Raw genomic sequence first — 27,789 nt, 5'->3', positions numbered from 1 at the left:
TTCTATAGTCCAACCAACTCAAATCTATGCTTTGAGGTTTTCTCCCAGCTCTGAAATTCTATGTTCTAAGGGCCTTTCAGGCTCTGAATTCTATGATCTAAGGTCTCTCTCATCTCGAAAATTCCAGTACTAAGGACTATCCTAGGATCTAAAGGACTCTTATCTTTGAATCCTACGTTCTGAGGTCCTCCCTGGATAGAGGGAGGTCTCCCCCACTCTATAATATGACATTTTTTTGTTCTGAGATCCTCCCCAGCCTTGACATTCTATGTACAGCAGATAATGTTATAAAGCACTTTCCCACATGTCATCCTATTTGATTCTCAGAACCATCCGATAAAGTAGGTAGTACTATCATCTCTATTTTACATAAGAGAAAAATGGCTGCCAAAAAGTGAACTCACTCACCCAAAGCTGGGACTAGAACCCAGGTCCTTCTGACATGAAACCCAGTACTTTTGCCACTACTCTGGTCCTCCTTAGGAAATCATTCCCAATGCCCAATTACCTTGTTCATTGACTTGGCCAACATTTTCTAGAAGCTCTGAAACTGCCACCTGTTTTTTCTTCTTTGGGTTGAGTTTCCAATACATGACTAAGGCAGCTTTTCGCACAGCCCTCTCTAAATCGGTCTCTGAGGACAATTTTTTCACTTCCTGCTCATTTTCCGAAGTGATGCCTAAAAAAAGACAATGAAGAACATTAACCACCATTATCCCACATTGCTGGAAGTCATTACACAAGAGCTGATAATTTATTACTCCATCAATTTAGTTTCAAAGTCCTTGGCCAAGGAGATTCATGCCTCTGTGCAAAGTTAAGTTCCTTTTCTTCCCCCCATTCCAATAATTCCCCCTCCTTCCCCCAACCAGATGAACACTATTAAGAGATCATCCATATTTTTACTTCTTTTCAATAACTATCAGAAAACACCAGGGAAGATATTTCATGGGCACCTGGTTGATGTTTCTTCTCAATATTAAACAAAAAAACTTTGTCCAGATCTACAAGATGCTTTCCCAATAAAGTGCCCTGACACTCACCTCTTCTGTCTGCTAGGCACCGACGCAGCAGCTTGACAGCCTCTCGCCGGCCTTGCTTTGCGGCAAGAATTAGCCAGTCAACAGCACTGCAGTTATTGAGCTCTTCATCTGCATCATCGGCTAATTTAAGGTAGTGTTTCCCCACCTAGGAACCCAACAGAAGATGGTGGACAGCCCCTGAATTAACAGAATCCTCAGTTGGCTTATACACCAAGCTCATCATTTTCCACGATCTTTTTGGCCCACCATCTTACCCTCTCTGATGATCAACTGTCTGCCAAATCCCTCTCCCCATTCCTATTCCACATATTCTTATCTCCTCTCCCTTCTTTCCTGTCTCTATGCCCCACTCAATCTCCTTTAACCCCCCTGGATTCCTTCTACCTAATGAATGTCCCTGGTCATTCTCCCATGCTTTCTTCTTGAAATGTCCAAATGTCTATCTCAATATTGGTTGAAAATTCAGGAAGTTCAGTTTGTACATTTCCTGGAACCTCAAAGTCAGAGTCAGGAAAAGGTAGAAGAGAATCTTAGAGTGATAAGAACTTCGGAGACCATATAGTCAAATCTCTTCACTTTAGGGAGGTACAGTAGATAGACTGCCAGACCTGAAGTCAGGAAAACTTGTCTTTCTAAGTTCAAATCTTTCCTCAAAAACTAGATATGTGGGGGCAGCTAGATGGTGCAGTGGGTAGAGCACTGGCCCTGGAGTCAGGAGTACCTGAGTTCAAATCCGGCCTCAGACACTTAACACTTACTAGCTGTGTGACCCTAGGCAAGTCACTTAACCCCAATTACCTCACCAAAAAAACGAATAGACAAAAAAAACTAGTTATGTGACTTTGGGCAAGTCACTTAATCCTGTTTGCCTCAGTCTCCCCATCTAAAAAATGAGCTGGAGGAAATGGCAAATCACTCCAGTATCTTTGCCAAGAAAATCCCAAATGGGATCACAAGGAATTCAACATGATTGAAATGACAGTGAAACAACAGAAAAATACAGGAAAAAAGAGAAAAACAAAGTCACACAGCTTGCAGGAGAGCCACTTATTTCTTTAGAACATGGTTAATTCCTAAATTGAAAATTTCTAGAATGTTTAGCACCATAAAATGTACATTAAGGACAAACATATCTAATTTTATAAAACAGATGCTTCTTTACACAAACTACAAAGGAAATTTCTGATACTGAATCCCATTTTCCTCAATGACTGACTGGCATTATGAAAATGGAAGTGTGCTCTTCTGAAAACATTTGGGGTGCCAGACATAAAAATCATGGCATGGAAGGAAAAAAAAAACCTCGGAGAATTTCATACATCTAAGGAAACTTATAGTTTCAAAATTAAGACAATGCTAAAAATAAGACAATCCAAATGCAAAACATCTAGACACAGAATCAGAGCATCAGTCATCGAAGGATCACAGAATTCAAGCTGGAAGGAACCTTGGGAATAATTTGGTGTAAGGCTCTCATTTTACAGATCAGGCTACCAAGGACCAGAGAGGTTAAATGATTTTCCAAAGGTGGAACAGTCATCACGTGTCAGAGGCAGTCCTGCTGATAAGGCCAGATCTTTATCTACTATGCCATGCTATTACAGAAATATGACCTGATATTATAATAGAACTATACACGACCAGGTAAAATCCCCATATGATTTGTGTCTCAACCTTAGGACTAGAGAAGAATGATAAAATTCCACATCCTTTCCTTGATGAATCAAATATTTTATAATAAATGGGAACTTTGGCTCTTTAATTCCCTCTTCTGAGGCTCGAAGTGAGTCCGGGCCCACACATTGTTGCTTGTCTTCTTATCAGCCCACCCTAAGTCACTACCTCATATTCTCCCTTATGCCACATCTGCTTGTGCCCTGTGAAAATGACAGAGAGCCAGCGTGTGGGAGCCATACCCTAAGGACTTATGCTGTTTTACAATCAGGTTCACTTTTTTTTTTTTAATGATAAATCTTGCCATCTGCTCTCAGAGAGTCCAGCTTGTTAGCCTACTCAAAATGTGTTCCTGGGGCTTCTAAGGAGCTCAGTAGAGCTCTTCATGAAGGGTTTGCAGCCTTCTTCACCACTGCCTCCCAGCACTAGGCCACTTCTTATCCAGGTGCCAGACTTTAAATAAGTTTGTGTCACCTTTGAAGGGAAGGTATAGTAAAGGGCACCAACTGTTTTAAGTGGCACTAACTTGTCTTGAAGCTTCTTCAAACTATGGGACTTAGAGCTGAAGATCAGCTTCTTGATCTTATCTCCTTATTTTATAGCTAAGGCTCAGGCAAGGGATTTTTCTTATCCAGAGCCATAAGAGCAAGTAGTAGTAAGTTAAAATTTGAAGCTAGGTCTATGAATCCTCATTATACAAATTTTAAAAAACAAAACTTGATTGCCTTTTGGTTACCTGGAAAATGGAGAAGAATTAATATAAGCAGAAACTGTTTAATTCCATAAAGAATTCTCAACACCCCATTCCTTCTCTTAAATTCAATCAAGTTTGTTTTCCCATTAGTACCATGTCCTTTTTCTCCACTAGCAAATCCATGACAATGGTAGGGTTGTACTTTGCTACTCAGAAAGGGCTGTTGTGGCCCATCGTGGGGGCCATGAACCATCTCTGGCCTAGAGTTAAAAACGGGCCACATACATAAAATAGAAAGTATATACATTGAAACTGCTTATTGTTAAAGTATATTTCAGCAGAAATGAAAATAGCCAAAAGGAGCTATTAAAAGGACAATAAAGCTATTTCACTGATAAAACAAAACAAAGACAAACCCTTGAAGCAAGTGCTGCAGTATTCTACCCTTACCTCCCACAAAAACAAAACAAAACAAAACAAGAGAAGAAAAAAACAGATTTGGAAAATACTTCTTTGTGTTACTGGCAAAGAAAGCCACTGGAAATCATAAAAGGAATCCCTAAAATAGCAACATGCCAGAGCCTATAGGCTGGAAGTGGTCCCACCAAGCTATCTAGACTATCCAGTTCCCTAATGTCATGGATGAGAAAATTAAGACCTAGAGAGGGAACACAGCTTCTTCCAAGATCACAGATGAGCTGGAAAGGACTTCAGAGGCCATATCATTCACCCCCTCCTCATTTTGTAGATGAGGAAATTGAGGCTAAGGGGATTAAAATGACCTGTCCAAGGTCATACAGGTAACATGAATCAGAGGTGGGATTTGAACCCAAGTCCTGACCCCAGACTAAGTACTCTTTCCACTTTATTCTGCTGCGAGAACTTGAACCCAGGTCATTTAACTTTCAAATTCAAGGATCTTTTATTATGACCCTCTTGAAATCTCTGCAAAGTTCAGGGAACACTGAAAAAGAACATGGTAGGTACTCCAAATTCAATACTGCTCTAACAGAAGTCAACTAACATCATAATACAATTTACAAAGACATAAGTTACTTGAAGTCTGTGTGTATTCTCCAGTTCTGTGTCCAGTGTTCTGCATATAGTAGGTACTTAATACATGTTTGGTGAAGGGATGAATGATATTGAAGGAACAGCCCCAACGGTTGGTAGGCAATCACCTGATTCATGACTCATAATTAAGTAAGCTCAGTACAGCTTGGAATCCTCTGGTAGTGTCTAAGTTAGAGTAGGAACAGTGTAATTTACCTAATTCTTCTTTTTTTGGGGGGGCTGGGACAATGAAGGTTAAGTGACTTGCCCGGGGTCACACAGCTAGTGTCAAGTATCTCAGGCTGGATTTGAACTCAGGTCCTCCTGAATCCAAGGCTGGTGTTTTATCCACTGTGCCAAAGAGCTGCCCTAATTTACCTAATTCTAAAGAAATTTACGATAGTAATTTAGCTTCAACTATATTACAGAGGTGGTGTTTTTCCTGGCCAAATTCAGACGTCACCAACGCCTGGTCTTATTCTATCGGGACAATAGCATCTTAACCACCTTTAGCTCACACCCACCCTTTAATGCCTTCCTTTCAAGAACTCCAAGTTCTCATTCATCTTTGAGCATGGTCAGTCCCTTGGCCTTTCATCAAAGTGGCAACATCGATGATCTGTTTTTATCTGTTACCACTGCTGCAGAATTACAGTATTTTCTCCCATAGAAAATTAGACTTATAAAATGGAAGCAACGGGAATGTTAACAAACGGATAAGTTCTCTTTGTGCTGTTCTCACTACAGGTGATAGAGCAAAGGTCTGTAAAATCATCGGACTTACTGCAAGATGTGTGGCAAGCATTGATTTCACAAAGTAACACAGCAAAAAGAGGGCCAACACTCATCAGAAGCTCGTGGTTATGGGGATCCAACAAAGCTGATTTTCTCAAAAAAAAAGGCCAAGACCTCAGGGAAGACTGAACCAATTGAATTGAATGCATTGAGCCTAACTGCAAGTCTAAGAGGATGCTGGTGGTCATTCATCGGGCTAAGCATTTTGAACTATGAGAAGAGAAGGGAAAGGACCAAGTGGCCCTGTTCTAAGTTTCATTCTTTTTTTGTTTGTTTTGTTTTGTTTTCATAATAAAAACAAAATGTTGAAGCTATAAACAAAACACTACAAAAAACAACGAATGTAGATACCTCTGTCTGTGCCTTGGGATCTCCTGCCTTGGCCTTTTCCAGAAGGTCTTCGAAGGATATTTCTACCTCTTCTTTCATGGTTTCTTTAAAAGGAAAATCCAGATACAAAGCACAGGTCAGAACTTTAAAAGTAAAGCTAGTTTCCATTCATTGATTCATTCAACTAACATTTACCACACAATGTCCTGTTTACCTGGTAAAAATTATGACTTTCCCTGCTGGGGACTGTGGGTGGATGCTTTAAAGATAAAATGGATACATTCTTGCTCCTGGGAGGCTTATAAAGGCATGAGCAAATATCCAAACTACAGGCTACAACGTGAGGGCTGCTCAAAGCATCTTCCCAGTGGGATAAAAACCCCTCTGCTTTTTCTTTGTGAAATCAGGTGGGATGTTGCAAGAACAGATACAATGGAAACAAGTGAACTGGGGGGAGGGCGGGGGAGAAAACAAGTTGACTTCCTGGTTTTCATTGTATCAATTCTTGTGAAATTGTCTGACTTACTGCAAGAAGTGTGGCAAGCAACCATCTCACAAAGCAACACAGTACAGAGGGCCACCTGATTTATACGGTTATGTGTAAATATACATACACCATATATATATATATATATATATATATATATATATAGTGTGTGTGTGTGTGTGTATAATTACATTGTGTTTACATAATAGTACACAGACAATATAATTATATATAAAATACACACCCACATATATGTACATATTTGTTTCTAAAGTATATATGTGTACATATACATACACACACAATTATTTCCCCCCCTTCTCAGCACTTGCTTTGTAAATGGGCTTCTGTACATATGGATTTGGAAATTCAAACTTCACACTTGACCAGGATATCTCTTCAGTGGGAGCAAGCCTGCCAGGGGAATGAATAGAATCCTAAATGCGAGTTATTGTGACATTTTACTAAGGGAATATAGTTGAAAACTTTCATTTTACACTCGAGGAAACTGAGGCCCAGAGATGAAAAGTGATTTTTACAAGACTGCCAGAGATAAGACGAGAATTCCATTTTGTACCCCTTTCACTTAAATCATGATGATGAACCCAATGTGGTATAATAGAGTCCTGGACCTGGAGTCAGGAGAAACCTGGGTTCAAATACTACTTTCAAGCTATGTACTCAGTGGCAGTCTCTTAGGCTCTATCCAGGTCTCAGTTTCTTCCTTTTTCCCCCTTTTTAAAAGGGGGGGAAGTACCTAGAGTTCCTATCTCAAAAGGCTCCTGTGAGAATCAAAGAAGCTATATAGTACTTTACACATTGTCAAGTAAGATATAATTGGCCACAGATAGGATTTCATGCTCTTGTCATTTTAAAAAGGCATTAAATGATTCTTTAGAAAGATTTGTTGGCTGAAACAATGGTTCTAGTTCATGATTAATTTGTACCAGTTAATTATTTATAGCATGGCATTTCCAAGACTGCCCCCAATACAGTCGTTTGTTTGTTTGTTTTTTAAAGCCAACAATCCACAACAAATTTTAAATGACTCTGGCTTCAATCTGACAAGTCAAAATATTTCGGCAAATACACAAATGCCAAACTAATAGCTGAGATCAATTCCAGCTTCTCCGCTAAAGGAAAAGTTGGGGAAAACACCAGTCTGTGTTTAATGCCTTACAACTAAAACAAGAATTGGGAAATACAGAGTAACAGAGCAGGAAGACAGGAAGGGATCTTAAAGATTATTAGGTCCGATTTCCTCTTTTCATAGTGGAGAAACTATATGACTTGCAGACGGTATAGTCCAAGCTCTGATATCTTGGGGTCACAGATTTAGAGCTGCAAGAGCCCTCGGAGACCCTCTAGGCCGGTCCCTCTCATTTTAAAAATGAGGAAACTGAGGCCCCCAGAGAGGCAAAACTTTGAGCTCATGGTCACACAGCTATGAAGTGCATCTAGGCTAGGATTAGACCCAGGTCTTCTGACCCTCAACTCAAAGATGGTCAGTTATTATACAGGAGGGAAAAAAGAAATCAGGTTACTAGAAGAGTACAACCAATTACACAGTTTTTATTTTAAAATGTTACATCAGAAAGGCTGGAAAGGATCACTTAGAAACTCAGCCAGAGGCAGGGCATTCACTGACTTGAGAGTAGGAATGTCTTACAGGGTTGGGGCACTATCCAGAAGGGACCAAGGAAAAATCTAAGTGCCAATGACGCAACTGGACAAACCAAGCTGAGGCTAGGACAGTGTGGGACATGCTTGGGAGGATGACAGAGTCAAGGGTTAATAATAATGGCTGCCCAGGCAAAGTCAAGGCATTTGCCAATATGTTGGCTTTTGGTCAGGAAAAATCCTAACCCCGATCTCTACTGAGGCCAGCTGTCATGGATGGGGGCAGGAGGTGGTTGGGAAAGGATAAGTTAAATGTTTTTTTAAACTTCATCTCTTCCTTTTCTCAAGACGGAAAGTTCTCAGAGCTGGGGAAGGAGGAAACGATATTGTCAGATAGATACATCCAAATGGCTGGCCACCTTTTCATAATTTCTATAGACTCACACATTTCTGAAGTTAAAAAAGCCTCTAGTCTAAACTCTACCCAAGATGTAAATTCCCCTCTATAACAGTCCCCAACCAGTGGATATCCAGCCTTTGCTTGAAGACTGAGGATCTACCCCTCCCTGACAGATTCTTTTGTGAAGGCAAAGTAGACCATCTTTTGCCTCAATTCTTACCTAGCCTTTAACTTCTGAATGGGTGTTGCCTCAGACAAACTGAGACATGGGAAAGACCTTAGCTTAAAAAGGCCAAGGTCTTCCACTGCATCCTGCACCATCACCAGCTATCCTGACCTATGTCTTGTCCCTGGACTCTGAATAACTCTGAAGGAGAGAATGGGGCTAATGAGTTTGCACAGCCCTGCTTCACTTAAATCCAATTCATGTCATTGGTCCTCTTCAAGAAGGAAGGACAAACAACAAAAACAACAATCTAGATAGCTGAACACAAGGGCCCTTTAAGTCATCTCTAAATTAAATATTCCCAGTTCCTTCAACCAATCTCTTAGGACGAGGTTCAGTCACTTTAACATCCTGGCTGCCTTCTAGCTTGTCAATATCCTTAATGAAATCTGGCACACAGGGTAGCATAAAGCCGCACAACAGTACAGACACCCAGAAAACACGTATTGAACTCAGTAGAAAATGATGTTTCTGTGAATCACTTTTTAAATGAAATTCCAGAGAATCATTTTGTAGAACAGCTTCCTCCTTTAAACAGAATCAATGCCAGGATGGACCAGTGTGTCCCTTTTTTGATGTACAATCCATGACAACAGAGGGATACAGAAAGACAAAAGGTGTCTCTTGTGAAGGGGTCTCGCCTTTGGAACGTCCTCCCAAGTCTAATCTGGTGGTACTCTCCCCTGCTCTGTTTTTATTCAAAGCCCAATGCAGATGGCAGGGATACAATAAGACATATTTTTGGTGCTGTTTCCCCCATTAACGTTATTGCTGCTGTCAATACATTTAGATTTCTTAAAGGGAGGCGGGATTCATGCCAAAGGCTTCCAGCTAAAGCATATAATTTTATATTTCTAACAAATATACATGGTATACATTCACTCCTTCCAAATTTCATCAGTAGGAAAGAGAGAGAGCACAAGATTTGGTGTCTAGCTGCAGCTCTGCTACTCCCTGGCTAGCCATACAACCCAGGGTTCTAATCCTTCTGGTCCTCGGGTTCCTCCCTTGTCGGTATGCCCTCCCATCCTATTAGGGTTAGAGACAAAACAAGCAAGCCATCTCTTGCATTATCAATTCCTTACGTTTGTAATTCCAAAGACCAACTGTATATGTAGTTCAAAATTCTTTGTAATCCTCCTGTCTGCCTGCCTGTTCCTTCTCAATCTCCTATGTTAGATCTTTATCCAAGTCACACCTGCTAACCCTAGTTGCTCCCCAAGACTCTGTACCTATTTCTCTTCTCCCTCTAGATTTCATTTGATGATATCAAGTGGATTCCATTATCATGCCCATGCAGATAACTCTCAAATCTACTTATCTAGCCCTAATCGTTTTCTTGGGCAGCTAAGAAGCCGCAGTATATAGAGTTCAGACTTGGAGTCAGGAAAACTCATCTTCCTGAGTAAATCTAGCCTTAGATACTTAGTAGGTGTGTGATCCTGGGCAAGTCACTTAACCTTGTTTGCCTCAGTTTCCCCACCTGTAAAATGAGCTGAAGAAGAAAATGACAAACCATGCCAGTATCTTTGCCAAGAAAACCCCAATTGGGGTCATGAAGAGTCAGAAATGACTGAAACAACCACCACCACAACCGCCTCTCTCTTGACCTCTAGTCAAGATGCAAGCATCTCTAACTGCTTACTGGATCTCTCAAACTTGATGTCCTGTAAATACCTTAAATTTAACACATCTAAGATCGAACTCGTTCATCTTGCCTTCTGAATCCTGCCGTCTTCCTAATACCCCTATTACTTATTACTGTACCAAAAGGGTGCCACTATCTTCCCAGTGACTCAGGCTCAAAATCCAGGTATCATCCTGTACTCGTCACTCTCACTTCCCCATATCTAAGCCTAGATCTTTCCAGTCTACCTTTGGAACATCACTCACATCTGCTTCCCTCGTCTGACACTGACAGCACTTTGGTGCAGGCCCTCATTACCTCACACCTGGTGCACTGCAATACCCCACTTGTTGGTCTCCTTGCCTCAAGTATCTCCCCATTCCAGCCCATATTCTCTTTAGCTATCATAGTCAACTTCCTAGTGCACAGGTCTGATAATGCTATCCCTCTTCAATCAACTTGAAGATCCCACCATCCTTCCAGTCATCAACTTCACACTCTCACCTCTGCCCCAACCCCCAATATGGAGGTCTATTGATTGCTGCAAAATCCTATTGATTCTACCCTTTTCAACATGTGGAGAAGTCTCCACTAGTTTAGGCCTTCATCACCTCCCTCTTTGATCACTGTGATAACTTTCTGGATGGCTGCTTTATTTGACTTCAACAGTTTGAGTCAAAGGAAATACCTGGGTTAAGAATTTTTAGAAAAAAAAATACTCAAGAAATTATATAATCATGAGCTTTACTGTTATGTGACTTGGCAAGCAAGCAAACAAAGCAGACACACATATAATGTTTAAATAAATAATATACACACATATACTATATGGTGATGTAAGTAGACAGAGGTTCATCTTTACACACAAGAAACTCAACCCAACCCAAGAGAGAGATGAGTTGGGTAGGAAACACTCTCAAAGTTGGGGTTCAGCTGTCAAGATTATACATCCTAAAAATGGGCTTGGTTGAGAACGGGTAATGAGTGTCAGACATAGGAGGGGGTATTCCTCATCAGATCCAGATAGAGTGGAAAGTTGTGGGGGGGTGTCTCTTATTAATACCACATTTGCATGAAGTTAGGGAAGAGGACATTTCTTTATCAGAACCACCAACTGGTGGTGGGGTTTTATGTTAACTAAGGGGGAAGGAGGAGAATGACTGAGGGCCTCTGCAGCAGGTCAAGAATTCATCTCATCAAAAATGCAAGCCTTATCACCTGGTATGGTTAGTGGCAGTGATAGTGTTTTTGCCTCTATGTTTCCATGGGCAATTAGGATCACTTAAGTGGCTCCATATTGGAGTTCTAACATCATAATATGAGATCAAGCCATAATCAAACAATATGAAGTTTATAATGATCACACTGGCCTCCCTGCCTCAGGTCTCTCAGTCCATCGTCCACTCAGTTATCAAAGTGATTTTCCTAAAGTTAACGTCTTACCATTTCGTCTCTCCCCCCCAACTCCCTTCTGTACACTTTGATGGCTTCCTATTACCTTCAGGATCAAATATGAAACCCTCTATTTGGCCCTTCACAACTTGGCCCCTTCCCCCCTCCAGAGTTTCCTAATGCCTTTCTCTTTTCCATATACTCTATGATTCAGCAATGAGGCGCTCCATGCTTTTCCTTACACAAACAAGAGACTTCACCTTCTCACTGCATTTTCCTTGGCTGTCCCTCATGCCTGGAATGCTCTTTCCTTCTCATTACTTCCTCCTGGCTTCCTTCAAGTCCCATTTCGTGGTAGAACCCTTCCCCAGTTCTCCTTAAATCTTTGCTACTGTTCAGTTGTTTGTGTCCAACTCTTTGTGACTCCATTTGTGATTTTCTTGGCAAAGAATTTTTTTTTTCATTTCACAGATGAGGAAACTGAGGCAAACAAGGTTAAGGGACTTGCCTAGCATTGCACAGCTAGTAAGTGTCTGTGGCTAGATTTGAACTCAGGTCTTTTGGATCCAGCACTCTATCCAATGTCCCATTCAGCTGCCTTCCTTTTGAGACAATCTCCAATTTATCCTATATTTAGCATGTTTGTACCTTGTTACTCCCTCATCAGATAGTGAGTGAGCTGCCTGAGGGCAGGGCCTGTTTTGGACTATATATCCCCAGAATTTAGTACAATGCCTAAATTGAAGGGGGTTCATAAAACTTGGTTGACTTGTACATAATATCATTACCCAATCTAGGATGCTCAACTCTCCAATATAGCAATCTATAAAAATATAAAATCCTTGTTCAGATAATAGTCACTTTCAGACTAGTACAAGAAGTACTTTTCTACACCGAGACTCATTAAATTGATTCCTGAAGCTAAAGTTAGTTTCACCACTTTTAGGCAAAGAATAAAAGGCATGTTTAAGTCCTTCACCACAGAGATGTCACTTAAAATTACCATAATGATTGCCTGAGTCATGCCAGAATGGAATAATGATTCTCCCAGACTAGGTAAACAGACTCAAAAGCCTTTCATCAAGCTGGGTTCTCAGAAACAGGCATTAACTCCATCATTCAGAGTTCCTGAGATAATATCCTTTGGTATCCTTCACATAGGTATAACATGAACAAAAGGGAAAAGGTCACTGCTGAATTTTTTGGTGTGTGGGTTTTTTTTTTTTTTGGTAGGGCAATGAGGGTTAAGTGACTTGCCCAGGGTCACACAGCCAGTAAGTGTCAAGTGTCTGAAGCCAGATTTGAACTCAGGTCCTCCTGAATCCAGGGCTGGTGCTTTATCCATTTTGCCACCTAGCTGCCCCCTGTAAATGAAAATTCAGCTTTTATCAAGCATCCCCGACACACCAGATGTAGTGCTATGCACAAGGGAAATGAAATAAGACCCAATACTTGGCCTCAAAGATCTTGTACTTGAGTAGGGGTAGGAGAAATGGACACAAGTAAAGCTGGTAAACTTAAATGGAGAGAGAAGGTGACACTTCACTTGGGTCTTGAAGAAGTGGTACCCAACCCAACAGAAGGAAAGAGAGTTGCCAAGTCATGGGCAGTGAGCAAGATATATATAGAAAGACTAGGCCAATTTGTTTTGTTTTGTTTTGTTTTTCAGACTACAAGACTGAGCAATCAAGGTTACACACCTGATTCACATGGGTTTGCTTATTTGCTGAAATCTCTCCCTTTTCTCCCTGCCTTTAAAGAAGGCTCAAACAGATCCCAGCTGTGTCCCCTTGGATAATAAGGGGCATTTTCCTCTAAAGGCCTCAGTTTCTTTATCTATAAAATAAAGGGGATGAACTAGTTGATCTTTAAGGTTTCTCCCAGCTCCAAATAGAGGATCTTACAATTTCCTGGCTGTTTTCTTTTACTTCTGAAGCATTAAGTTTATTTACCCGACTTTCATAGCCAAGAGCAGGGGTACCATGTGGGAGTGGCTCTGCTCTGTTTTTTAGGTTGTTTTTTTTTGGGGGGGACAAGCTTTGCAGGTGCATCCTCCGAGTTTTCTCAGGTTCTGGGGATAACTTGGACAAGATTTAAGAAATGAGAATCACACCGGTGGTGGAATGGGGTGAGCCCTCACTGGAGCAGAGGCCTCCCTCATCCATAATCTACTATGACACTTCCATATCCACAGCTGCAGACAGCTGTTGCCTTATTTAAAAAAACAGAGCAAAGTTGGACAGATTTGTGTTTCACGCCTATCAGCAAGGGTTGTATATTCCAATTAAACAAGGTATAGAAAGACACTGATAGAGTGCACAGAACCCAGAAAACCTGGGTTAGGGGCCTGGCTTTGCTATTTACCAGCTGCGTGACCACAGGCAAATCATGTAACCTCTCTGTGTCTTTGCTTCCTTACTAATATGAGCAACCTGTGAGGCATCTCCTAGCTCTAAATCTATGAACCTAGGATTATCTGTATTAGTTACAGATCTTTTTTGGCAGGAAAATTTCCTCACCAAGAATGTTGTAATGTGGCAATACTCTAAAGCTAGAGCCAAAAAGAGAAGCAAGGGGAGATCTGGGGAGAGAGATGTAATATCCAGCCTGCAGAGGAAAGATAGAGGGGAAATCAGGGGAGACCCTGAAAAAGGTGCTCGCTTCTGACTGGGCCTTGGAGGAAGAGTTCTATTCCAGATCAAAGGCAGAGGAAAAGAAGGCCACGATGAGATCAGGAAAAAGCTTCTCATAAGAATAACAACAATAATAATAGCTACAATTTATATAGTGCTTACTACATGCCAGGCATTGTGTGAAGCACTTTAAAATTTTCTCATTGGCTCCTCACAATAATCCTGGGAAGGACTATTTTTATCCCTATGAGGAAACTGAGGCAATGAAAGATCAAGTGACTTGCTCAGGGTCACACAGCTGGTGTGAGACTGGATTTGAACTCAGGTCTTCCTGACCTTAGGGCTGGTGCTCTGCAATTTGCCACCTAGCTGCCCATCTAATTTGGGTGGTACAAGGAGTGTATGAGGGAATCAATGTTAAATAGGGCTGATCAGGTAAAATGGAACCAGATTGTAGAAGGTTTAGAATACCAGGCAAAGGTGGCTGTATTTTATTGTTGGACAATAAGAAACCACTGGCAGTGGATTTTCGGTTTTTGGCAAGAAGATGAAAGGATTATACCTATTGATTAAGAAAACTACATCAGCAACCATAGAAATAATGGGGAAGGAAGTGATAGAAGGAAGACAACCAGTTAGGAAATTACCAATAGTAGCCTAGGGAAGAAGTAATGAGGGATGGATTAATGAGGGATGGTAATGGTGGAGGGGACAAGAAAGGATCATAGAAATATTTGGAGGTAAAATTGACAGGGTTAGACAAGTGACTGAATCTTCTCACTCAACAGCCTCCCCTCCCCATCTCCCATCCACAGATGACTATAGGTTTGAAAGCAGGTATGCTCTGTTCCCAATGTGTCGAATTTGAAGCTGGTGGGCCAACCAGGAGGTGATGTCAGGCTAGTGGTTAGAAAGGTGAGGCTCAACTTTAACGAGGATCTGGGCTAAAAGTTCAGATCTGGGAATCATCTACATGGAGATAACTGAAGCCAGGGTAACAGACTGAATCAGGATTCCTAAAAATATGGAAAGAGAAGAGAGAAAGGCAATGACAGAGTCAAGGGGCAGAGCGACTACACTTTGGGGACATGGGGAAATCAGAACAGCCAAAGAATAGAGATAAAGTGGTCACAGAGGTAGGAGGATTGACAATAGACAAGTTTGTATCCTGGAAGACAGAAGGACAAATATTAATATTAGTACTAGTAAACAGCGTCAGGTTCCATGGAATGACTGGGCATGAAGACTGGGAAAAGTCCACTGGGGCTGGTAATGAGGTCAGCAGTGCCCTTTGGGGAAGAGGTAAATGTTGGAAATTAAGGAATATGTGGGTGGCAAGAAAGCATCCACACAATAAACATACATTACTCTCTCTGGACAAAAGAGATTTGCAACAAGCCAAGACGGTCAATGGGGGAGATCAGTCAACTGTTTACATTCTGTGATATTGCTGCCAAACTAACAAGCTGTAGTACAATTCAGTTGAATAGAACTCTTCAAATGAACCATAAAATAGCAACCTCTCTCTTTATTACTGAAGGGAAATCAATGAATGGCAGAATTTATCAGGACAAAGTAGATAATCAGTTAGAATGAGCCCCAAGTCACTGTGCAAATGGACAATATGGGTTGTCCCAAAAGTCTTAGTGCCATTTTGCCCTCCCACTCTCTTTACCTGAATTGATGCCCATCTTTAAAGCCCAACTCGAATAATGTTTTGTCCAAGTAGCTTTCCCAGCTCCCCATCTCCCAACCCTGTACCACCCTCTGGTTGGTAATAACCATTCCCTGATCTGACAGACTCATAGAATAACAACAATTAGAAGGAATCCCAGAAGCTGACAGAGAATCACCTCTGTACCTTCCCCAATAGGTATTCATGCAGTCTTTGCTTAAGGACGGCTCTAAGGGTTGAGAAGCATTTGCTTACCTTGGGCCTAAATCTTTCCTTCTAACACCTTCTTGTGCTCCCAGCATGAAGCAGAGAGCGTCTAAACCTTCTTCCTTATTAAGGCCTTTCGACTGCTCTACTCTGGCCATTATAATCTCTTCCCCACCTGCAGGTCTTCTCCAGAAGAAACTTCCTGGTTCCTTCAACTGATACTCATTTGTCATGATGAGCTCAAGACTTTTTGACATCTTGGCTGCCTTCTCTTGGATGCTTTCTGGGTCTATCGATGTCCTTCCTAAAATGTTAACAAAGAACTGAAGAGGCTGTTCCACATACAGTCTGACCTGGAGTGAGGAGATTAGGACTACTGCTCCCCTAGTCTTGGCCATTGTGCTTCTCTTAATGTAACCTAAGATTGCATTAGCTTTTTAGCTGATAAATCACAAATTTGACTCAGCGAATTTGAAACACATTAAAATATCCATCCATCCAGGCATCCACCCATGCATCCATGCATATATCCATCCACCCATACATGCATGCATCCATGTTTTACAAACATCTATCCCAATACACATTATGAAACACAGAAACAACTATCCGAATATCTGTGAAAGCATATATGAAGTACCCCATTCTATACTAGGGCCATGTTTTAGGAGGAATATTGACAAACTATAGTGGCTCCAAGGGAGTTTGACTGGGGGTAGGGGAAACGGACAACAGTGGCAAAGGATCTGCATACCATAGCATAAGGGAATCTATTGCAACCCCAAGGAATATTTAATCATGAGAAGAGAAAACAGAGAAGGCAGGATCAGCATCTTCAAACATCTGAAGGGCTATCATAATGTTGGATCTAACCCTATCAGGCCCCAGAGGGCAGAAATGGCACCAGTGAGTACAAACTACAAGAAGGCAGAATTCAGCACAATTTAAGGGTGGTATTTTCTTTTCTTTTTTTTTTTTTTTTTGGCTGGGCAATGGGGGTTAAGTGACTTGCCCAGGGTCACACAGCTAGTAAGTCAAGTGTCTGAGGCCGGATTTGAACTCAGGTACTCCTGAATCCAAGGCCGGTGCTTTATCCACTGCGCCACCTAGCCGCCCGCAAGGGTGGTATTTTCTAACAGTAAGAGCTCTCCCTAGTGGAATTTAGCTATTTCAGAAAATAATGAACTCTCTATCACTGGAAGTTTTAAGAAGAGAATGGATAACTGTCTGGCAATGGGTTTTTGTACTGAGTAGAAAGTTTCTATGTGACTAATGAGATTCTATTATTATTCCCTAATTCATCTAGTTAAGTACTGATCTGAGCAACTTCAGCTGAACTGCTTTAGTGGGCTAATGGAAACTACTGATCATAATAAAAAGAGGAGCACATAGTGACAACTCATTTTCCCCAGAACCAATGCGGAGAGAATGCTTCTACAATTTCCAAAGATTAAGAGTTGGAAGGGTTCTGAGCCCCTCATGTTATCAGAGAAAAGTGAGGCCCTGAAGGGATAAAAAATGACTCGCACTAGGTCATACTTTTAGTAGGAGGGTCATAACTTTAATAAAATAATAATAATAAATAGTATTTATTAGCATTTTAAGACTGTAAAATGTTTCACACACATTATCTTACTTGATCCTCACAATGTAGAAATATTTTTGATGACTTGTGCTGATTTGGGGGCTAAAGCTGACTGGGGTACTTAATCTAGGACTTTTAACTAGCTGACTGCTATTAACTTAATGTGGGCCGTTTATAAAGTTCCACCACACTGCTCCACTCCCAAATTGATAAGCAAAATATTAAGAAGCCTCTTAACTAAATAATCAAAGCAGAGTTTATTTATGAGATACTATTTAAAATTAAGAATACAGGGAAATAAAATGTACAACCTGACTGCATTGAGGTGCATCTCTTTCCACTGTGTTTCTTTCCCACCTGCTGTGCCTGGAACTTCTTTAATACAATAAGGGTCTTAGCTGCTTCTTGCCTTAGGGCACTCAGGTCCTTTATTCTAACACCTAGCCCCTTTCACTTTGTAAATCCCCCTGCTTCTAACTTTTCTCTCCTTACTGCCACCACTGAACTCCTATGTTTCTCTCTCACTGACCTTCTGTCTGTCTGCTCCGTCAGTCTGCCCTTCGGCCTCTCTTCTCTCTTCTAGTTCCTTCTTGTCTGCCGGCCTTTCCTCCTTGCTCCTAGTCCTTTAGCCTTCTGCGTCCTTGTAGCCCCCATCTCTCATCTGCCCCCTCTTGTCGGCCGCGCTCCAACCTTTCTAATCTCGTCAGCAGCCCCCAGTCTCTCTATCTTGTCCGTCTCCCCAGCAGCCTAACCCTCAGGTCTATATATATCTTTCTTTTCTCTACTCTAATCTCGGGGCTTCCTGTGCCCCCACAGACCAAGCTAATCTTCCAGCCAGGGCTGTGGCTGGGGGGGCGGGGGTGTGCTCGAGCCTCACATGCTACAGCACAGGCTATCTGGGATCTTTCGGATAGCTCCACGCAGGTCAGAGGGAGCTGGGGGCTTTTTTCCCCCAGCTGTCTGACCTGGCATCTTGTACAGCCCACGGGGCTTTTTGGCTCAGCTGAAGCAGAGGGGGAAGGGCACCAGCGCCTCCCACACAGAAGAGACCCTGAGGGCCTAAGGCTTTCTAATCTCAGCCTAAAGGTAGGGTCCCCAAATCAAAATAAATTTCCATAACAACAAAGCACTGAGGTGGGTGTTATTATTATCTCCATTTTATGGATGAGGAAACTCAGGCTGGGACAAGTTAAGTGACTTGCTCAAGGTCACATGGCTATTATGTAGATGAGCCAGGACTTGAATCCAGAGCTTCCAATTCCAAGCCTAGTGATTTTCTACTCTACCGTCAAATTATGTGGTGTATTTTAGGACTAGATGAACTAAGGAAATTTCTTTGCATAGAAACTCGAATTAGGAGGGCCTTCTAAAATCATATAATCTTCATTTCTGAAAAGAGATTCCCTCTACAGGGTTGCTGACAAGTGGCTATTCAGCCTTTGTTTGGAGTGTTCCAGGGAGGAGGAACCCACCACTTCCCAGGGCATCCATTCTAGTTCTGGACCTTTTTTCAATACGTTTGAAGCTATTCCTTACATTAAGCTAAAGTCTGTTTCTCTGCAGTTGCCTCTGATTGTTCTTAGCTCTTTCTGCCAAGCAGAACAATCCTAATCCCTTTGCCACAATGACAGCCAATCCATGTAAGGCACAGTTTCCCGTTCTCTTGCTACCCTTGCCAATACCCTCTTGGATACACTCCAGTTGTCAATGTTCTTTCTAGAATGTGGCACCCAGAGCTCCACACTCTACTCCAGATATTGGCTGATCAAAGGAGAGTACAAGAGGCAGCTAGATGGCACAGTGGATAGAACACTGGCCCTGGATTCAGGAGGACCTGAGTTCAAATCCGGCCTCAGACACTTAATACTTACTAGCTGTGTGACCCTGGGCAAGTCACTTAACCCCAATTGCCTCACTAAAAAAAAAAAAAAAAAAAAAAGGAGAGTACAGCAGGACCATCAGCTTCTGGGTCCTGGATGCCATGCTTCTCAATGCTTCCTCATTTTTAAAAAAATTGCCTGTCAAGCCACACTGTTGAGTCACACTGGACCTGCAGCCTTCGAAATCAAGACAAAGCAAAATCATGAACTGCCAGCCACACCTCCTCCATCTTGTACTTGTGAAATTTATTTTTTGAATATCAAGTGAAAGATCTGATATTTATTGTCATTGGATTTCATCTTCTTAAATCTGGCCCATCATTCTAGCCTGCAGAGATCTTGGATAGATTTTGACTTTGTCCTCCAATGTGCTGGCTAGTCCTCTTAACCTTGTGTCATCTGCAGATCTAATAAACACATTATCTATGCCTTTGTCCAAGTCATTGATAAAAATGTTGAGTATCACAGCAACAAAGGCAGATTTCTGGGATACTCTACTGGCAATCTCCTCCCAACAAGGACCCATTAATGACTATCTTTGGGTCCAGTCATTCAATTGGTTCCAAATCTACCTAACAGCACTATTGTCTAGACCAGAGGTATCAAACTGGTGCCCAACACTCCTGAGTGGGACCAAACCAGATTAAAAATTTGCTGCTATTGTTCAGTCATGCCCGATTTTTTGTGACCTCATTTTGGGTTTTCTTGGCAAAGATACTGGATTGGTTTGCCATTCTTTTCCAGCTCATAATGAGGAAACTGATGCAAATAGGCTTAAATGACTTATCCAGGGTCACACAGCTACCAAGTATCTGAAGATGGATTTAAACTCAGGTTTTCCTTACTCTAGGCTTGGCAGTCTATCCACTATGCTACCTATCTGCCCCTCAGATGAAAATATATCTATTAACAAAATAAATAAGAATACAATAAAACGCATAATGTTAACTTGTGGTTTTCTAAGTTAACATGTGCCTTTGGGGATCCATTTCTACTTGAGTCTGACACCTCTGGTTTAGGACACATCTATCAGGTCCACCATTAGACGGAAGTTACAAAACAGAACATTTAGGCTTGATGCTAGGGAAAAAAATTCTAAATAATCTGAGCTGTCCAAAGTGGAATGGGCTGCCACTTCCCCAGAGATCTTCGGCAAAGGTCAGGGATATTGTTTAGATAGCTCACAGTGTGTGTAAATAGCAGTTGTTTCTGTTCTGGCCAGAAACCCTCCCAGACTGCTTCCGCCCCGCCCCCCCCCACACTTAATAGTATTTTATTTTTTCCCCAATTACATGTGAAGATAATTTTCAACATTCATTTTTGTAAGATTTTGAGTTCCAAATTTTTCTCCCTCCCTCCCTTCCCTCTCCCAGATAGCAAGCAATATGATATAGGTTATACAATACAATCATGTTAAACATTTCCACATTAGTCATGTTGTGAAAGAAAAATCAGAACTATAGGGAAAAACCACAGGAAAAACTGAAACAAAACAGAAGAGTGAAAATAGTATGCCCCCATCTACATTCAGACTCCAGAGTTCTTTCTCTGGACGTGGAGAGTATTTTCCACCAGATTGATGCTTTTGTGAAGGCAAACTAGGCTATTTTTTTTTGCCTCCATTCTCACCTAGCTCGAAAAGGCCAAGGTCCCCCACTGCATCCTGGGCCATCTCCAGTCATCCTTCACCTATGTCTTGCCACTGGACTCGAACAACTCTGGAGGAAAGAGAAGCTAATGACTTTGCACAGCTCTGCCTCCCTCAAGTCCAATTCACTTGCTAGTCAACCTCCTGATGTCATTGGTCCTCTCTGAGAATGAAGGACCAACGACAACAACAACAAGAAGTGTGGTTGTTGGGTTTATGGTTTGCCACCAGAGAACTATCACCACCACTCTAGAACATAAGCTCCCTGAGGGAGAGAATGTATCTGGATGCCCTGAGTGGCTGGCATGCTTAATAGGTGTTTGCTGACCTGAATGAACTGAGCCAATACCGGCCGTCAGTAGGCACAAATATTTGTCTTCGTCATCAAAACAAGACAAAACAAAAGACAGTAACACAGGGTCCGTTCAACCAATTACAGAAAAGTAGTGGAGACACAGTGTAATACAGTGGAGAGAGACAGGGATTTGGAGACAGAGGACCCAGATTTGAATCCTGACTCTGTCCTACTTGTATGAGCCTGGTCAAATTACTTAACCCCTCTGGGCTTCAGTTTACTCTCTCTCTCTCTCTCTCTTTTTTTTTTTTTGTGAGGTAACTGGGGTCAAGTGACTTGCCCAGGGTCACACAGCTAGTAAGTGTTAAGTGTCTGAGGCCGGATTTGAACTCAGGTCCTCCTGACTCCAGGGTCGGTGCTCTATCCACTCAGTTTACTCTTTTATGAAACAACAGCTGAGCTAAATGGCATCCAAGGTTTCTTCCCACCCTAAACCTAAGAGTCAATGAACCATCAAATTTAGCGCTGATCTGGAAAATATTCATCACTGGCTACAGATAAGCAATATTGCAAATCATTTAGAGAGGAGGGGGCATTTCTTTTTCTATTTGCAGGTAAGATACCCCCCCCTTCCCTCCCCTCCTTTTAAAATTAATTCAGTTTTAAAACCTCAAGGTAAAACAAGTCTTTAAAAAGCGTGAGAGGAAAAATGAGGGTTACTCAGGAAAGATTTGAGGGTACAACATTTGAAAAAGGAACACCCACAGATATTAAGGATCTGCTAGAAGCCTGGGTGGCATGTCTGTGCTCTGTGATCACGACTGTTGCTTCATGTGGCTAATGAAAAAGAGATGCTAAGAGGAAAGGGGGATCAGAAAGTGGGAGGAGACAAACTGAGATGCTAAGGGAAAAGACTGACAAACACTTGCACCTGATAAAGTAAAACTGAAAACTTCAATGAAGAAAACTCCTTAGAGTCAAATGCATGAGTGCAGATGGGAGGAAGGAAGAAGCATTATGAAATCTAACTGGAATGGCCTCTTTTAAAGAAGGGGCAAGCATCTTAATCATAGTGGAAACAGGACTACCCAGGAGTCAAACGATTTTGGTTTAAGTGCCACCTCTGCCACTTTTAACTTAGACAAGGTACTGCCCCTGGGCCTTGGTCTGTGAAATGAGGATGTTCAACCAGATGATGTATATGGTCCTCTCTAGCTGAGACCTAGCTAGCATCCCCTCTTCAGGTATCAGTTTCTTCATCTGTAAAATGGGGAATCAGCTGATTTCCTGACTCATCTCTCAGAGCTACTGAGAGGAAAAGCTTATATAAACTGAAATGTGCTAGGAAATTGTGAACTAGTGTTAAAATACAATCCCTGTCCGGTTAACATATATAAAGTCCTTTCCAGACCTTAAAGTTCTATATAAATGCTAGCAATTATTATTACTAATATCTAGTATTTTACATTCCATGTTATATGTATTAATTTTTATATTTAAGCATTTCATATTTACAATCATAATATTATCAGTAACAATAACACATACTGGCTTGTGATTCTGGGCAAATCCCATAACCTCTGAGGGTACTGTGGTAGGCATTAAACGCAAAAGTGACAGTCTTTGCCTTCATAGAACTTACATTCTCCCGGGACACAACATATTAACAGATAAAACAAACACAAGAATACATAAGAGGGGCAGCTAGATGGCGCAGTGGATAGAGCACTGGCCCTGGATTCAGGAGGACCTGAGTTCAAAATCCGGCCTCAGACATGTGACATGAGCTGTGTGACCCTGGGCAAGTCACTTAACCCCAATTGCCTCACTTAAAAAAAGAAAAAGAATACATGAGAAATGCCCAGGGGTTTGGGGGAGTGGTAATCAACAACTGGGGCCATTTGGAAAGGCCTCTTGGAGGAAGAGGCCCAGAAGTTTAACGTAGAAGAAAGGAGTCACGAGTTCCAAAAGGTATGGGAGGGGCGGTAGCATTCTAGGTACAGGGGACAAAAAGCACCAAGGCAGGGGATAGCGTGTCCTACATGGGGAACAGTCATGTGTTTGGCTGGAAGAAGCAGCCTTTTGGAACTTCTCTGAATGTCCCTCAGAGAAAAAAGGCATTCTGCTCAGAGTCATGGGGCTAAGGATTGGCCAAAGTGAGTCTATGGAAAGATCCTGATGTGACCTCCTCAGACATAAGGAAATCCTGCTCACGTGCTCATGATTTTGTTGAAACTGCAGGCCCAATTGCCATCAATGAACCCCTTCAATAATGGCATACTGAAGTCATGCTTGTGGCTGGCAGAGGTTGCCTTAGATGAGTGGAGGTCACCTGAACCAAAGGGAATGCTTAACAAAGAACTGTGTGCTGAGTACAGTGTCTGTCCCTGAAGTTAGAGAGCTCTAGGGCGGAAGTACTTTGGGTTCTGAATAAATGACATGGATTGGGGCACTTACTTTGCATAATGCACTGTGTTGGGCGCCCTGGATAATAAAAAAGATCAAGAACACACGGTCCTTTTCCTCAGCAGGCTTACAGGCTATTTGGAAGTGAAGCTCATGAGATGCTAGCTATTGGAGGAGATACAGAGTCGGGACCATGGCCAGCACAAAGACCAACACATGGATAAGACTTCCAACAAAGTAGGAATGACAATACTACGCCATAAATGCTGGCTGAAGTCTTAGGAGTGAGGCCATTATCACCTGAGGGACGACAGAGAAAGCAGTCTTTGAGATGGGCTTTAAGGGATATGGAGGGATTCAAGAGACAAAGAAGGAAAACATTCAGGTGTATTGAATCAGCTTGAGCAAGGCAGTGACATGTGAAAGAAGACAGAGAACAGTCCAAGTTGTCTGTCCAGTAGCAAGATGGCAAGGGAGCATTGGGATGCAGAAGGCCCTGAAAACCAGGCATTAGAATCTGCATCTTATTTAGGAGGCAATTGGGGAAGCACTGAGAATTTTTGAGCAGAGAAAAGATATGTATGTATATATGTATGGATGGATGCATATGTGTGTATGTATGTATATGCTATATATAGTGTATGCTATATATATAGTATATACTATACTATACATGAATTTTTAATACATGTTTTAGATATAGAATATTAGTGCTAGAAAGGACTTGGGGGGGTCATATGCTCAAAAGGACATTCCTTTTCTCTTCATACAACTCTTAGCAGAAGAGGAAAATGGAGGAAGAAGTGGGACGGGGACAGAAAATAGAACACAGTCATCAGGGACTAGATTTGCAACATTTACTGTGGGGCAGCCGGAGCTGCCACACTAATGTGCTTTTAAAAAGAAAAGAAAAGAAAGGGGGAAAAAAAGGAATGCTTGATTCTATTCATTGTATAACAGGAAAGAAATAGCATTCTAATAGCTTTTAATGTCATCTGATTGTATTATTTTGCATTTGATTTTCCGAGGAACCAGCTTCAACCCCCCAAGAGAAGCCAGTGGCCCAAGTTCCATAGCAGTGAGGTCCTGATTGGTAGGAACAATGGAAGTCCTGAAAATGGCTGTGGGGATTCTCATTCATACTTTGAAGTTATAATTATGTCAGATGTGGTCAAAGGTCACAACCTAATGGAAATATCCAGTGAAAATTCAAAAAATGTGACCACTTCTAACGGTTTCATCATCTGAAATAATCTGGACTAAGATGTAATCTGACATGCTTAAATTGGTATTAATTCCATGAAGAGATCCAAGCTTTGAAGGCTAGAAGGGCCTTAGTGCAAAGAATGTCAGTTAGTGCCCATGTGTCAGGCACAAGCTTAGGGATGAAATGGGAAGGCTTAGAAGGGACCTCAGAACAGAGTGGGTGTGGGAGCATTCCAGGTCCAAAGCTTAACCAAGAGCATTAAGGTATGAGAGCAGAGGTCTACATGGAACCATAGTCATTGTGAAAAATATTATAGCTAGCATGGAAATATATTTTGCATGACTTCACATGTATAATGGGTATCATAGTGCTTATCTTTCTAGTGGGTGGGGGGAAGGAGCTGGAGGGAGAAAGGAAATTTGGAACTTAAATTTTTAAAAAATGAATGTGAAAAATTAATTTTAACAAGAATGAAAAAAATATATTATAGCTAGAAGACCCTCAGAGCCCACCTAAGAAGTGGATAGATGGCATAGTGGATTGAGGGTTAGACTTCAAATCAGGAAGGTCTTAGTTCAAATTCTACTTTGGACAAGTACTAGCTGTGTGACTCTAAGCAAATCACTCAACCTCTCTGTGCCTCAGTTTCCTCATCTGTAAAAAAGGGATTTTTTTTTTGTGGGGCAATGAGGGGTTAAGTGACTTGCCCAGGGTCACACAACTAGTAAGTGTCAAGTGTCTGAGGCTAGATTTGAACTCAGGTCCTCCTGAATCCAGGGCTGGTGCTTTATCCACTGTGCCACCTAGCTGGCCCCCCAAAAAGGGATATTAATAGCACCTACCTCATTGGGTTGTTGGAAGGATAAAGTGCTATATAAAATTCTACTAGGAAGAAACTGAGGCATGGAAGGGGAAGCAACCAGTCACAGGGTAAAATAGTGAGGTAGAAAAAGAATGGAAAAAACACTTATTAAATGTCCCAATCCTTATTTGTAAAATGAGGGGGATGGGGGGGCAGCTAGGTGGCACAGTGGATAAAGCACCAGCCTTGGATTCAGGAGGACCTGAGTTCAAATCTGGCCTCAAACACTGGACACTTACTAACCATGTGACCCTGGGCAAGTCACTTAACCCTCATTGCCGCCCCCCCCAAAAAAAAGGAAAAAAAAAAAGAGGGGAATAGACAAAATCACTAAGGTCCCTTCTAGCTCTGATAGATATTCTGTGTTCTAAGACTATCAGAATATGGTCCATCCTTTACATTGTCTGCCTTCAGGGACTTTCCAGCTCTGACATTCCATGGTTCTGGGATTCTAAGTGAACCTTAAGGGCTCAGTCCCATTCAGTGACTTGTTAGGGATGGCAATCTGTCTGCTGCTGGGCCCACATGAGGTTTAAGTGCATCGAGTCCCACTGATGGCAGCTCTCCTGCTTCCCCACTGCAAGACAAGTTTAAATCGTACACGGTGTAGGTGTGATGAGACTTGGGGAATTGCATCAACTGTTTAATAATGATTTTTCTACAAGTCACAAGAAAGAATGGAGGAGGAATTTTTAAACCAAGCATTCTGGCAGTGATCTGTACTTTCTCCCCTATTGTACTCATTGCTGCACAGTGAGCATTTTAAAAGCCACTTGGGAGGTGGCTGTCTTTTTTGAAAACACATAACAGTAGTTCAAAGCCTGCTGCCGATTTCAGAGCTTTGTTCTTTAAAGAGACACTCCCAAGGGAGAAGCAGGGAGAAACAACCTGGTGTATTTGGAAGAGCAACACACCAGCCATCAGGAGACCTGGGATCACAAGTAGGCCTCTGCAGAGAAAACTCAGAGTGATACTGGCCAAGTCATATACTACATGGAGCTGGGTTTCCTCATCTTTAAAACGGGCAGGGGTGCGGGGGGGGGGGGGTGTACTCAGTGGTCTCAAGTCCCTTCTTACTCTGAAGTTCTTATAAAAGGTTCTTTGAAAGCAAGGTTGACAATGGTCCCTAGGTCATTCAGTAATCTGGTTTGCCCTGTGGCTGCCAAAGAAGGTACTAACTGTACTGAGAGGCAGCTGGGTACCTCAGTAAATAGAGCACTGGACCTGGAGTCAAGAAGACCTGAATTCAAATGCACTTTCAGATACTTACTAGATAAGTGACCCTGGGCAAGTCACTTCACCTCTGTTTACCACCTTAATTCACTGGAGAAGGAAATGGCGAACCACTCCAGTATCCCTACCAAGAAAACCCCAGCCTTGCTGTATTATGTTCTATGGGGTTATGAAGAGTTGGACATGGCTGAATGACTGAACAAAGACAACAGTTGTATTGTACAGAGGTGAAAGCACTGTCCAGGGACTGAGGAAAACTGGGGCCCTCTCTTCCCTTTGTCGCTACCTTGCTCTGTGATCTTGTGTGACTCTCTGGACCTCAGTTTCCTCATCTGTGAAATGAGGGGGTTGGAGAGATGACCTCTAAGGTTCTAAACATCTCTCACAGTGGCCTGGGAATAGGAAGCTGATACTCTGGGCTGGACGGAGCTCATCTAGAATCCTGTGTTCAGCTGTGGATGCCAACGGCGTGGAGAACATCCAAGAGAGGGCAATGAGGTTGCTGAAGGGTCTTGATACCATGCCATAGGAGGACTGGGGCTTCCCATTCCAGAGCCAGTAAATCCCTCAAGGGCAGGTAACACTTCCCTTTTGTTCTCCATACATTGACTCCCTCTCCTCACCCCCCCAAAAACCTTGTACACAGGAGACACATAAATGCACAGATAGCAATAAGGGCTGGACTTCTGATTACGTTGGCACAGGGAACTCCTGAGTACAGAAACTCTCCACCAATACAGGATGGCGCTCCTGCTGCAATTACAGTGACAGAGTTGCAAGGGGTTGGTGTGGGTTCTAAGTAATTAGCCCAGGTTCA

At 42.1% G+C, this 27,789-nt stretch overlaps 1 protein-coding gene and 1 pseudogene across 2 annotated transcripts in view; one reads left to right on the top strand and one right to left on the bottom strand.

Moving 5' to 3' along the window:
• The window catches only part of WFS1 (wolframin ER transmembrane glycoprotein), a 60,889-nt gene that overhangs the window by 13,735 nt on the left and 19,365 nt on the right, over window positions 1-27,789 (bottom strand). For both annotated transcript variants that reach the window (XM_043971950.1, XM_043971949.1), the window contains exons 3-5: window positions 5,611-5,693; window positions 1,044-1,188; window positions 509-679 (exon numbers count right to left, since the gene is read on the bottom strand). In XM_043971950.1, coding sequence (XP_043827885.1) covers window positions 509-679; window positions 1,044-1,188; window positions 5,611-5,693 — 399 coding nt within the window. The remainder of the gene's footprint in view (window positions 1-508; window positions 680-1,043; window positions 1,189-5,610; window positions 5,694-27,789) is intronic.
• Window positions 5,237-5,511, top strand: LOC122730883 (annotated as a pseudogene).

The sequence above is a fragment of the Dromiciops gliroides genome, chromosome 6 (assembly GCF_019393635.1).
Source record: "Dromiciops gliroides isolate mDroGli1 chromosome 6, mDroGli1.pri, whole genome shotgun sequence".
Classification (NCBI taxonomy): Eukaryota; Metazoa; Chordata; class Mammalia; order Microbiotheria; family Microbiotheriidae; genus Dromiciops; species Dromiciops gliroides.
This window is presented reverse-complemented; position numbering and strand designations above follow the sequence as displayed.